The 13,240-nt window shown below is 42.6% G+C and overlaps 1 protein-coding gene across 2 annotated transcripts in view; it reads left to right on the top strand.

The window, feature by feature from the left end:
- The first annotated feature begins 4,454 nt into the window (after window positions 1-4,454).
- Window positions 4,455-13,240, top strand: part of dtd1 (D-aminoacyl-tRNA deacylase 1) — a 223,332-nt gene continuing 214,546 nt past the window's right edge. For both annotated transcript variants that reach the window (XM_078556575.1, XM_078556576.1), the window contains exon 1: window positions 4,455-4,622. In XM_078556575.1, the coding sequence (XP_078412701.1) occupies window positions 4,580-4,622 (43 nt within the window). In that variant the 5' untranslated portion in view covers window positions 4,455-4,579. The remainder of the gene's footprint in view (window positions 4,623-13,240) is intronic.

Raw genomic sequence — 13,240 nt, 5'->3', positions numbered from 1 at the left:
TATGTTGGCATACCTGGTCTCAGCTGATGTTCGAGTTTTGGGTGTGAATGTTATTGGCTTTCCCTCTTGTACCAGGGCTGCTTCCATTTTGTACATCATCTACTTGCAGAGTGACAGGTTTCTTTCTGTTGTACTATGACAGACTTGTCACCTTGCACACTACTTCTTTGAGTTTGTTGAAACTCATCTCATGCGACTCTGATCAATGGTACTCAACATCTTCTTTGATCAGCTCTCGTAGGTTTGCTGTGTGTTCTGACATGAGGTGTGAAAGCACTTGTACTAGATTAAGCCAAGGAAACTTCTCAGCCCTTTCTTGTCTCTTGGATCTTCCATCTCAGAGATGGCTGTGACTTTTTTAGGACTCGGTTTGATTCCGTGAGGTGTGTACACTATTCTGAAGAATTGGCATTCTGCCACCTACACAATGCGATCTCACCTTTCCTCGTTCTCTCCATGGCTTCAAGTAGATGGTGGTCATAATCTTTTTCATCTTCACCATAGGTATTGTTACAACCAGGTGAGAAGGGGTGAACTTGCTCCCTCTATTCAACCTCCTCGTTTGGTCACAACAAAGATTTAATTTTCTTTTTTATGAGGATATGCCTTTACCAAATCAGAATGTATTTTACTATTTAAGCTGTGAGCAATAAGGAGTGAATCAAACAAGGTTTTCTTGACTCAAAGAAAGAGTTAACTTATTAGCCATTAAATCCGAGAAAAATAATAAAAATGCGACATCAAGTATTCAGCCCTCATGCAGTCATTAGGGCAACCCCTCCCAGCCCCATCCCCCCCACCCCCATAAACACACACACACACCAGAATAAAGGGAGGGGAGTTAAAGTCCAATCCAAAAAAAAAGGTAAAATAATATATGGTTGTGTCCTTTGATTGTCCTTGAGGGGTAATTTTAAACATTGTGGCCGATTAAGGTTAGTTGGTTTCTTGGATGCGGTCAGATGTAGAAGATGTTGCAATTATTATGTGCTCTCAGTTCGCTGGTAGGTTTCTGGAAAGGTTGACTTCTCGAACCGAGCGACACGCTTATTCCAAAAGAGGGAGAGGGAGAGAGCAGCAGCCGTCAGCTTGTTTCCTCTGCTGAAGTCTTTCTTGACACTGCCTGTGTCACTTGCAATCTCTCTCTAGTTGCTGGCAGCCTTCCCCTTAAATACTTCACCCATTATGTATTTTCAAGACATTTTGGGTGGGTCAGACTGTGGCAACCATTGTTTCAATACCCAGTACTTTGCATTTTTAATGTAGCTTCCTTAGACAGTTACGAGTTTCGATGGATTATAGGAAATGTCTCTCTCTTCACACTCCCCCGAGGATGACTTGTTGGCCCCTCACCTTCACCTTGGAATGTGGCCTTGCATTTTTAAGCAGTTTTCTTGGTCTCAGTTCAAATTGCAAAAGATCCAATCAATTGGAAGTTGAAAAATCATATTTTCAAAAGTAAAGGGGCATACCCCCATAACAGTCTTGATATCATCAGCTATGCCAACTACTCCTTCATATCCTTGATATGTTTCACCAACATCTGCTGGATCACATCCTGTCCCACTTTAAGGCCAATAGGTACAGAAAGGAGTTTTTACTGGCCAAAGTGTGCGTTGAATATTGTCAACAGTGAAGATTCCTAGTCAAGCTTCACCATGAAGGCTCGAAACGTTAACTGATTTCTTCTCCGCCGATGCTGCCAGGCCTGCTGAGTTTTTCCAGGTAATTCTGTTTTTGTTTTGGATTTCCAGCATCCGCAGTAGCTTTTAGCTTTTTGTTTTTATTCACATTCCAGTAGCCATTTCTGGCATCAAGCTGAGAACTCTCTCCCCTGCCAGTGCTGGTGTGATCTCTCCCTGGTTGGAATAAGGTAGTGCTTTATTGCTGATTAAGATTTTTGGGATGCAGGCAAATTATTACCCATCCATTTGGCTTTTCTTTCACCATGATGAAATTTACCCAATCTGTAGGCTCTGTGACTCTGGCGATCACCTTTTCTTTGCTCTCTTTAGAGCTCTCTTGCAAGCTTTCCTTTTAGCTCTATCGGTACTTTACATGGAGGATGAATCATTGGTTTCATTGCTGGATCAATAGTGACGTGATACTCAAAATCTTCAAAACATCCAACCGTCTTGTCAAAAAACTTGGAATAGGTTTGTACCAGATCAATGGGTGTAGCACCCAGTGTCACTTCCTTCACCTCATGGTTTACTGAGATAATCTTCATCTCTGCACAACTGCTCAACCCCAGGAGAGCAGGACCATCTGTTTCAGTGATGTAGAACATACAGGTAACAGCTTTTCCTTTGTGTGGCCCTCTGATTTGGATTGTTCTTAGCTGTTGAATCTCCATTGACCAGCATGCCGTTAGCATGATGTTTCCTGGTTTCAGAGCATCTTTCTTTGGCTACTCATTTACTTTCAAATTTTCAGGAAAGGTCTCCTGGTATAGTCTGAGCAGGATGATGTTACTCTATGCTCCAGCATCAAGCTTCAAGTTTACGTTGTGGTCTTATTTCTCACCCTCTTGCTGATCTGAATCTCTAGGAATCATCACAACTAGCCATTTCATGGAGTTATATGGTTCCTGTGTTCGCAAACCCATTGTCATCTTCCAGGGTCTAAATGTTTTGGTTTTTTTATTTCTCATTTTCCCTGTTGTTCTGTCCCTGCACATCTTTTCCCGGTTATTGGGCTTCCCACAAGCTTTGCAGTTCGATCCACACATGGGATGTTTCCTTCTGATGTGAATTCATGTGGTTGTCCACAGCTCTTGCACATCTTTCTCTCTGTCTGGTGTTCATTCTTTTGTCACTGTTTCACTGCATCACCCTGCTACCTTTCCCCTGACTTAACTGAAAGATAGCCATTTGGGTAGGCAGCGTCTTCATCTGTCTACTCATAACTTCATTTGCTCTGGCAGTGTCTACAGCCTGTGACCTTGTCAGCTTGTCCTTTCCAATCAAATCTTTTTGTACTTCAGGTTGTGCAGAACCTCAAATGAGCTAATCTAGCAGCCTTTCATCCATGTCCTTAAATTTACATTTTCTGGTTGCACTTTTCAATCTTGTTCCGAAATTATCAACAGGCTCACCTGATTCCACCCCCAGGCCTTGAAATTAATATCGGTAGATTTGATGATTTGGCTTTGGCTGGAGTTGTGGGCTGAATTTTTCAAAAACTTTGTCTGGGTTTCTGCTGTTTTCTTCACTCAGCTCTCAGCTATTAAACAAATTTAATTCTTTCTCTCCTGCTCACAAAAGGATGTAGCTGACCCTTTCCCCTTCACCAGCGCCTTTTAGAAAGCTACTGAATGTCAGTCTGCAATTTTGTTCAATGCCTCCATGATATCACCAGCCTCACAATTCATCATTGGCTGGAGTTGTGGCAGCAGCCATTCTGTTTTCACACTATTCACTCAGATTTTTTTTCACTCTTTGGCACTACTTCAATCTAATTCAGCATTAAATTCATTTAAAACGCTTGAGTTTTTACTCATAGGAGACCACTGCCAACATGTTATGTCTTCTGGTTCCAATAAGTGAGATATAATCACACTTTAGACTCAAAATGCAGGAGCTTCATCGAATGTACTTCTTGCTGCTCTCCATGTGGTTGGTGGACTGAGAGGCTGATCCATCATTGCCTGGCACATGGCTGCAGTGTAACAGTGAATGTGCCCCCCCCCCCCCCGAGATATATATTCACAAAACAATCAGCTCCTCGCCCTTTACAAATAGTATAACAACCACCTTACATCGGTGTCCTCCAGTTCTCAACACATCCGCCAACGGGAACACAATCATCTCGCCTGTAAGGAAGAACACCACCAGCTTAGCTTCTCCAATCTATCCACCCGGCTGAATTGCCTCATCGCCCAAACCACTCTCTAAGTCTTTTCTGCACCTTCTTTAAAGCCTTCACATCCTTCTGAAAGTATGATGCGCAGAACTGGACACAATACTCAGGCTGAGGCCCAAGGCCAGTGTTTTATAAAGGCACCTCTTATTTGTCTGTGACATCTTTTGATTATCTGCTCCTATCACTGCTTGCTTATCCCTACAACCACCCCACCCTCAACTTCTCTCTCCCCCCGCCCCCCCACCTTAGACCAGCTTATATTTCACCCCTCTCCTAACTATACTTCAGTTCTGCCGAAGGGTCATGAGGACTCGAAACGTCAACTGTTTTCTTCTCCGCCGATGCTGCCAGACCTGCTGAGTTTTTCCAGGTAATTCTGTTTTTGTTTTGGATTTCCAGCATCCGCAGTAGCTTTTTGTTTTCATCATGTCTTGCTGGCTTGCTTTTGTAGGTGGCTGTGAAGGATATGTGTGTGTGTGTGTGTGTGGGGGTGGTGGGGGGTAAGCTCTGCTCTGTATCACTCCTGGTTTATGTTTTGTTAAGTTGCAGTTCAGTGTGTAGCTCTGCTCCTGTCCTGTAGGGGTATCACTGCGCCGACTTTCATCCAGCCTGTTTCCTCTCTGTCTGGTTCAACACTGACACTGCACCAAGAGAGAGAGAAAAAACCCCTCGGTTTCCAGCTACAAGCCTCGCTTGTCTTGTTACCAATCACACCATGAAGGCCATTATTCAGAGAGTCGCAAAGGCCAGTGTGACAGGTCAGTCTGTGTTTATTGGCAAAGCCTCCTCTTGTGGGAGGTGGGAGAGGAAGGGGTTTTTCTCCCCTCTCTGTTGGCATTATTAATTCATTGGTGCTGTTTGCTGTCACAAAGCAAAGGCCGGGGAGGCGTTTGCAGCTTGGAGGTGGATTTGGGATAGTTAAGTGTGTGTGTGTAGTGGACAGTGGGTTGCACTGACACACAGTGTAGGCTGGACAGGGCAGGGGGACAGGGGGCTGACTCGCTCGCTACTGCTCTCAGCGCAGCGATGTCCCCTCTCAGCGCAGGAACCGGCTCTCCGCTACCTTCCGGCAGCGCCTCTATTTACAAAGTGCAGAGCCAACCTACACACACACACTCTCATGTCTGGCACCTATTGTTCAGCAAGGAAGGCTTTTGTAGTCAGTCCAGCTAATCCCAGTTCACACCGAGAGAATTGACTAAGATCAGACACACGCTCTCTGCAAATCGGGCTCATTTCGCCAGTGATGACTCATTCGGATTTTTAATCTTTATATATATATTAATAAGGCAATAGGAAAGCCTGCTTTCTGGCTGGTGCACCCCACATGTGTGTGTGTGTGTGTGTGCCCATAACCTTCTGCTGATAATCTTAAACCACTACCTTCATCCTGAGTGTTGTGCTACACAAGTCAAAACACTGTCTTCAGGCACCATCCAAGACCGCAAGTGCATTTGAACATTTCACCCACTTACTTTCTGGGACCCGAATCCTTTTTGGAAAAATAAGTCACGCCGTGAGCGGAAAAAAAAAAAATTGTTTACTGAAATATCAGTGACAAAACCTTTAGGATAATCAAGGCCTTATGGGTGTGTAAAAAAAAATGATTTGCATTTATATAGCACCTTTCAGGACCACAGCATGTGCCAAAGCACTTTACAGCCAATGAAGCACTTTTGAAGTGTAGTCACTGTTGTGATGTAGGGAACGCAGCAGCCAATTTGCGCACAGCAAGCTCCCAAAGACAGAAATGGGATCAATCTCCTGACATATCCCTCTTTGGTTATGTGGGTATCGGACGTGGTTCTGTTTCCATTTCCCAACATTTAAAAAGCAGATGTTGGTAGTTCATACCATCTAGTCTGCCCGTCTGCACTCAAGACAACTTGTGATATCAAAAACTTAACTGTGTTGATGTAACGAAGAGATATTAATGTGTGTAATGTTATTGGAAATTATTTTTAAATTGGACTTGTAGTAGAGTCTGTGTCTGTGTATGGTTTAATTGGATTAAAGCCAGCTAGTCTGGGTGCTTTGATGTATACTAGTTTGAGATGTTAATTAGATAAACGTAGGGCTAGAAGGTAAAGATTACGTTTGCATTTGTTGAATTAACTATTCAAAAGAAGGAAGTAAAATCTTGCACCTAGCTAGGGGACACCAAGCAATGTGTTTATATCACTAATAACATTGGTGCTATGGAAGGGGTTTAAATTGTTAGAAGAGGTGGAGTTCAAAGACATAGTGATACAATGAGAATTTACATTCAAAGGGAAGGCTGGGTATAAACAGAAAGGGGTTTTGTATGTGCAGGTCAGATGCATGTAAGATCTAAGTGGTCTGTAAGCCCTACAACTGTGTCTGCAAAGGAACCAATTTGCAAGGGACCTCATTTTGAATTTGTAAGGTCAAATCTGCTTTGCCTGGTGTCTGTTTAAAGTCTTTGGGCTATTGTTGCCTTGGTGAAGATTTACCTGGGAGTGATTAATTTGGGGATTTGTTTAGAAGTTATTATGGTAGTAATATGTAGATGTGTATGTGTTTAATTTGTTAAATTAGTAAATGTTTAATTTAGTTTTATATAAAAACCTCTTGAGGCTTGGTGGTTTTATCCCTGAATTCAGAGCTGCATCTCAAACACACCAATTGAAAATATAGGTTATGACAGTCATTCAAGTTTCCCTCTGGGATTTAAACAACTCAGCCTTTACTGACTGCTGTGTTGTAACAGTTGTTGCTTGGACAATATTACATTACTCAAATCTAGATGTAATATAACCCTATCTATAGCTCCTGAATGGTGAAACTATTGAAATACACAATCACCAAATTATTTATTTAGTACAAAGGATGAAAGTCATTTTGAGTGTGATAAGGAATCGTGTCCTGAATAATATTCCATCCTGAGAATGTTTGGATTACAATGTTGATTTTAGTAAACTGTTGGGATTTAATGTTCATTTACACAGAAAGTTGAAGTTATTAATGAAATGTTAGCACCTGACCATTTATTGCCGTGTCTAGTGTTAACCAGCTATTGATACTTTTCAAGTGGCCTTGATGGGGATGAACCAAAGTGAGATATTGTGAGGGGGGAGTGCAGGTTATCTTTGGGAATGGCTCATTAACCAGAGGCAATGCCACAAAGCATGATGAAGAGGAGTCAGTGAAGGCATAAGAATGGGAAGTTTCCATTGAACACATTGAGTATGCTGTAAGTGATGGGGATAAGGAATTAGAACAAGTGAGTTGAAATAAATTTTGAAGGGAAAGACAAGAGCGTGAAAGATTTATTAGTGTACAAGAGGTCGTTAACGATGGGAGTCTTTGAAATTATGAAAAGGGTGTCGGCATCATCACTCACTGAGGTACTAGGACCCATGCCAATGTATTATTTGTAGAGTGAGTGATTCGAGAATGGAGATGGAGCAAAAGAAATTGGTCAGTGATAGATCTAAATCTAACTTGGTAATGGTACAGTAAATGGGACACAACACATCAGATTTACTATTATTAAGTCAAGTTACGATACTACAATACACTTAATTGACATTTATGCTTGGAATGATTTACAGTCTGATAATTCCTGCATACTTAATGTGCATTCAATGTTTAGTCTAATGATGTTAACCATGTCATTGTTGATGTGCTAACAAAATTATGAATTGCCTTTAGGTTTATATATAAACTCCTAGCCATGGCCCAAGTCCATCTTGGAACCATATACCTGTCCCTGATTCATCGTTGCCATCAGTTCATAGAATGTCCTCCCTCTGTGCAGTATCATTCAGTCAAACGTGCTTGTGCTGGCTATCTGAAAGAGCTATCCAGTTAGAATGTTAGTAGTGTAGTGGTAAAATTACTAGTAATTCAGAGGCCTGGATTAATGCTCTGGAGAGTTCAAATCCCACCAACTGGGGAATTTAAATTCAATTAATTAATAAATACGGAATAAAAAGTTAGTCTTATTTATAACGATCACGACACTACCAAATTGTTGTAAAAAAACCCCATCTGGTTCATTAATGTCCTTTAGGGAAGGAAATCTGCCGTCATTACCTGGTCTGGCCTACAAGTGACACCAGGCCCACAGCAATGTGGTTGGCTCTTAATTGCCCTCTGTAATGGACTAGCATGCCACTCATTTATCAGCAGCTCACCACCACCTGCTGAAGGGCAATTAGGGATGGGAAATAAATGGTGGGCATGCCAGTGACGCTCACATCCCAAGAACAAATAAAAAAAGGTTCCATGCACCTGCTGTTTTGCCATATTCCTACAATTTTTCCCCTTCAAGTATTTATTCCTTTTGAAAGTTATTATTGAATCAGCTTCCCCCATCTGTTCAGGCCGTGCATTCCAGATCCTAACAACTCACTGCATATTCTTTGTCTCCCCTCCCCCCATGTCACTTCTGGCTCTTTTGCCAATCTCCTTCAATCTGTATCCTCTGTTCCCTGACCCTTCTGCCACTGAAGTTTCTCTTTATTTACCCTGTCAAAATCCTTCATGATTTTGAACACCTCTATAAAATCTCCTCTTAACCTCTGGTGCTGTGAGGAGAACAATCCCAGCTTCTCCAGTATCTCCACACAACTGAAGCCCCACCCCTCCCCCCGGTACCATTCTAATACCTTTCCACCCGCTCCTCGGCCTTGACACCCTTCCTAAAGTCTAGTGCTTGGAATTGGCCACAATACTCCAGCTATGGCCTAACCAGTATTTTTAATATATGTTTACCATGGTTTCCTTGCTTTTGTACCCTTTGCTCATATATTATAAAGGCAAAGGGTCCCACAGTGCAGCCTTTTTAGCGGCCTTCTCAATTAGGCTTGCCACCATCAAAGAATACACCCCAGGTCTGCTCCTGAACCTTCTTTAAAAATTGTACTGTTTAGGTGATGCATAACATATATATTCCTGTTTTGATATAAAACGTTGGAGTCTTATACAGAGCTAGAATAAGAGAGACTGGTGAGATAACAGAACACCCTTAAAATAATCATGAGTCAGTGGTCTTTTTAGAATCCAGACCTCACTGGGTCAGCCCTGATACCGCCCACAATATTTGAAAGGGATGGAGAAATATAGAGAATTTGTTTGCCAGCATTGTCGTTCGCGATGAAGAAGAAAAAAGCAGGTAAAGAGTGAGAGTTATCTGTTTAAGGGGGTTACTAACCGTCCAAAAAAAGTGGAAGAGAGACGGGCTCAAAGAAACAGCCACTTTGAGAGGATGATTAATGGCATAGCGTGGCACACATTAAAAACTGGAGGCGGGGACGGTGGGTGTTCAGAATGGAAAATAAATGAGGCCGCTGTTGCTTATTAATATTTATAGAGATAGATCTGAATTGAAATGAGCTGTTTAATATGGGAAATTCACCAACCCAGCTGTTACTGTTTGTCTAACCCTCACCTTGCCCCGTAAGTGCTCTGAAAATATCGACATACGCATCCTACTGTGAGACTGTGCTCCATCCCTCTCTTTGTGGAGTGTAACCAGCTTTTCCCCCTCAGTATGTTGCAGGATGATCAGAAAGGCCTAGGCTTGGTTGCTGCCAGCTTGGGTAAGAAAGGACCATTCAAAGTCAGTGGAGAGAAAAACAGAGTTAGCGTTTCGAGTCCGTGTGACTCTTCCTTACAGTCTTTTCCAGCATTTTCTGTTTTTTGTTTCAGATTTTCCAGCATCCGCACTATTTTGCTTTTATCATTCAAGTCCATATTGATCGCCAGTTCAATAACAAACTTCCTTTTTGGGAGGGGGTTGTCTGGTTTTATTTTTGGTGTAAAAGAGGATAGAAAAATCAGTGGAAAAAAGGCCAGATTCCAAAAATCCTGGGGAGATGCAGAGAATATTGATCTTTATTTTCAGTGTCTTTAAGAAAACAAGCCAACAACTAAAAATTGTCCAGCCAAACTCGATGAAAGCCCACAATTATTGACACGGTTTATGGACACTACTTTTATGGGTTCACTATCAGACTCCTACTAAACTGCATTTAAGGGGGAACCAGATAAAAACATGAGGGAATAGAAGGATAAGCTAATAGGGTCATTATCGCATTGCTATTTATGGGAGCTTGCTGTGCTCTAGTTGGCTGCTGCATTTCCCACAGCGACTACACTACAAAAAAGGTACTTCATTGCTGGTAAAGTGCTTTGGAATGTCCTGTTGTTGTAGAAAAGCCCAAAAGAAATTATGCAGACCTTTCTTTTAGGGTCAGTTAAAGTGTGACAGGAGGAGGCTTGTGTGGAGCATAGAAACCAACGTGGGCCAGTTAGACTTGGTTTCTGTGTTGTAAACTCTGGGTTTTAGGAAGAAGGTGAAAAATAAAATGGGACCGGGCTAATTTTGTTGGCATTGGCATAACTGGCACAAAAGCTCATGGGATTTGGAGTGCAAATTGTGTTCAACTCGAGTTTTCCATGATGTTTTGCGTTAGTTTTCAAAACGGCAGCAGTGGGCCCCACCCACAAAAGTGGCCACACCGCACCCCTCCCACACCCCCCAGCCCCTGGTGAATTAAGCACCCTTGGGAACTTTCACCACTTGGGCTCATTCGCAGGCCTTTGAGTGGGTTCCAGAAATTCAGCTGGCTCTTTTGGATAAAAGTACACTAATAGGCGGGTGATGAATGAACTTACCTTTTAAGGGTACTAAGGAGCTGACTAGTGTAACCTAGTCTAACTAGGAAATAGTTTTGGATATCATTTTCAGTCATTCAAAGTGATGTTAGATGGTGAGTTGACACCGGTTTAAAATGCTTATTTTTTTGAGGTAAACCCATTTTCAGCTGTATTATTCAAACTTACCAAGTTGTCACTCTTAAGTATATCAAGAATATTGTTTAAAGTAAAATAAACACAAAAAAAAATGCTTTAATACGTTTTATGTGTCAGCCATGGCTGGGTTGGCAGCACTCCCACCTCAAGACTCCCTCCAAGATGTGAGTACAAAAATCAAGGCTGACACATTGTGTAGTACCGAGGGAGTGCTGCACAGCTGGAGGCGCTGTCTCTCGGATGAGATGTTAAATTGAGGCCCCACCTGGTGGATGTAGAAGATCCCTTGGCACTATTTCGAAGGAGAGCAGGGGAGTTTTCCCTGGTGTCCTGGCCAATATTTGTTCCTCAGTCAACATCACAAAAAGCAGATGGCTGTTTGTGGGAGCACAAATTAGCTGTTGCATTTCCTGCATTCCAACAGTAGCTACACTTCAAAAGTACTTCATTCGCTTTGTCGTCATGAGAAACGCTATTTAAATGAAAGCCTTTGTTTTTTAAATCACTGTCCAATTGCACTCGATAATTATGCAAATAAGGGTGAGCAGAAACTCGGCTGGGCGGCAAGAAGAACACTTTTAAAAATGGGCACGATTTTGGACACAGTTTGTGCTGGAATCGCCGATTGCATCCACTCTACCCACTATATTTATAGTAGGTGCTCCAGTATTGTAAGGTCTTCTTCTTAGCAGTCCCTCAGGATCGAGGATGACTTGCTTCCACTCTAGTTCGATGGGTTCTGAGGTGGCTGATAAGTCCAGTGTGCGATCTGCAGACTCTGCCACATGCCGGGCAGGTGGTGCTTGGAGGGCGGTGTAGATGAGTGGTTTGGAGGTCTGTGCGCGCTGTCCAACTTCACCTCTGCGTGTCCCTGAGGAAGTCTCTCGAGGTGTTTGATGCCTTCACGAATAAACCTTCTTCGTTTTGGTTGATCACAAGCCAGGAGCTCCCATGAGTCTGCGGGGATCTTTGATCTCTCAGGAATGGTTTAAGGACATCCCTGAAGCATTTCCACCATCCCCCTGGTAGTCTCCTGCCGTGACTGAGTTCCTGGTAGAACAGTTGCTTTGTGAGCCTGGTGTAGATTATGCTTTGGGAATGGCTGTGGTTCTACCTGTGGTAAATGGTACATTGGTGTGTTCTCTGAGACAACCTTTGATGGGTCACTCAGTGTTCAGGGTGCTATCAGCATGGTAACGAAGTCAGCGCCAACCAGGAATGAACAGACTGCTCTATCAAGAATATATCCTCACACAGCAGCAACCACATCCCTCTTTTTAAAAAAAAAATCTGAATTGCCTAGCCCTTATCTCCTTTCTGTCCACGACACTATGATCTGAACACCACATTGACTGTGTGTGTGCTCATATCACGGAAGGGACACCCGTGCTTAGATCTGTGTTTTGTTAAGATGGCGGATAATTTCAAAGTTTTCCCTATAAATTGAGGAGGAATAACCCCCTTCTATTAGTTTTAGGCATACATTGGTAGAAATCTCTAAAACCTGCTTGTGTTCAGAACTACTGCGGACTCTGGTGTTAACTAGATTTTTTTTTTTTAATTGGGTGTTGCCAGTAAGGCCAGCATTTGTTGCCCATCCCTAATTGCCCTTGAATGGAGTGGCTTGCTACACCATTTCAGAGGGCAGTTAAGAGTCAACTGGAGTCACATGTAGGCCAGACCAGGTAAGGACGGCAGATTTCCTTCCCTAAAGGGCATGAGTGAACCAGGTGGGTTTTTATGACAATCGACAGTCACCATTACTGATACTAGCTTTATAATTCCAGATTATTAATTGCATTTAAATTCCACCCACTGCCGTGGTGGGATTTGAATCCATGTCCCCAGAGCATTTGCCTGGGCCTCTGGATTAATAGTCCAGTAACATTACCACAACGCCACCATCTCCTCTGAAACTGATGAGTATTTTCACTCATAAAGAAACACTAAAAACAATGTCATGTGAAAGGTGCCACTTTCTGCTTTATTGTGGGTATTTGGGATCTTCTGTGGTGTTGCTTGCAGTGAGTTAGAGGGCGTATTGTGAGCCGTGTGCAATATTATGAAATCCACAATATGCTATATATAGTTGACCTCCTGAGCTGATTTTTCTGGTGAAAAATATACTAGGATACTCCCTTTCGGCAACAGTTTCTTCATTCTTTCCCACTCGTTAGTTTTTCAGTCTCTTTCAGTTTCACTTCATTTTTTTTCCTGTACGACTCTGAAACTTTAGTCACTACAGTGTCTGTCCGTTTGTCTCATTGTTCCCTTCAGCCCAGCTCCCACTGTTTCCATGGCCTTTTTCGTTGGTGCGTCTCCTCTCTTCCTCAATAATTCTTCAAATGTTAAGTTCGATAGAATGTACAACATTCTGAAACGGGCATTTTGACCTGAAGGGTCCATGTCCATGTTTATGCGCCAAACAAGTACCCCTCTTGTATCTCACTCTTTCAGCATGTCCTTCCATTCCATTCACCCAGCTATGGCTCAGTTGGGAGCACACTCACCTCTGAATCACAAGGTTCTGGGTTCAAATCCCAATTCAGGGATAGAGCACAAAAATCAAGGCTGGCATTCCAGTGAAGTACTG

Source organism: Cetorhinus maximus, chromosome 14 (assembly GCF_964194155.1).
Source record: "Cetorhinus maximus chromosome 14, sCetMax3.hap1.1, whole genome shotgun sequence".
NCBI classification, from domain to species: Eukaryota; Metazoa; Chordata; class Chondrichthyes; order Lamniformes; family Cetorhinidae; genus Cetorhinus; species Cetorhinus maximus.
This window is presented reverse-complemented; position numbering and strand designations above follow the sequence as displayed.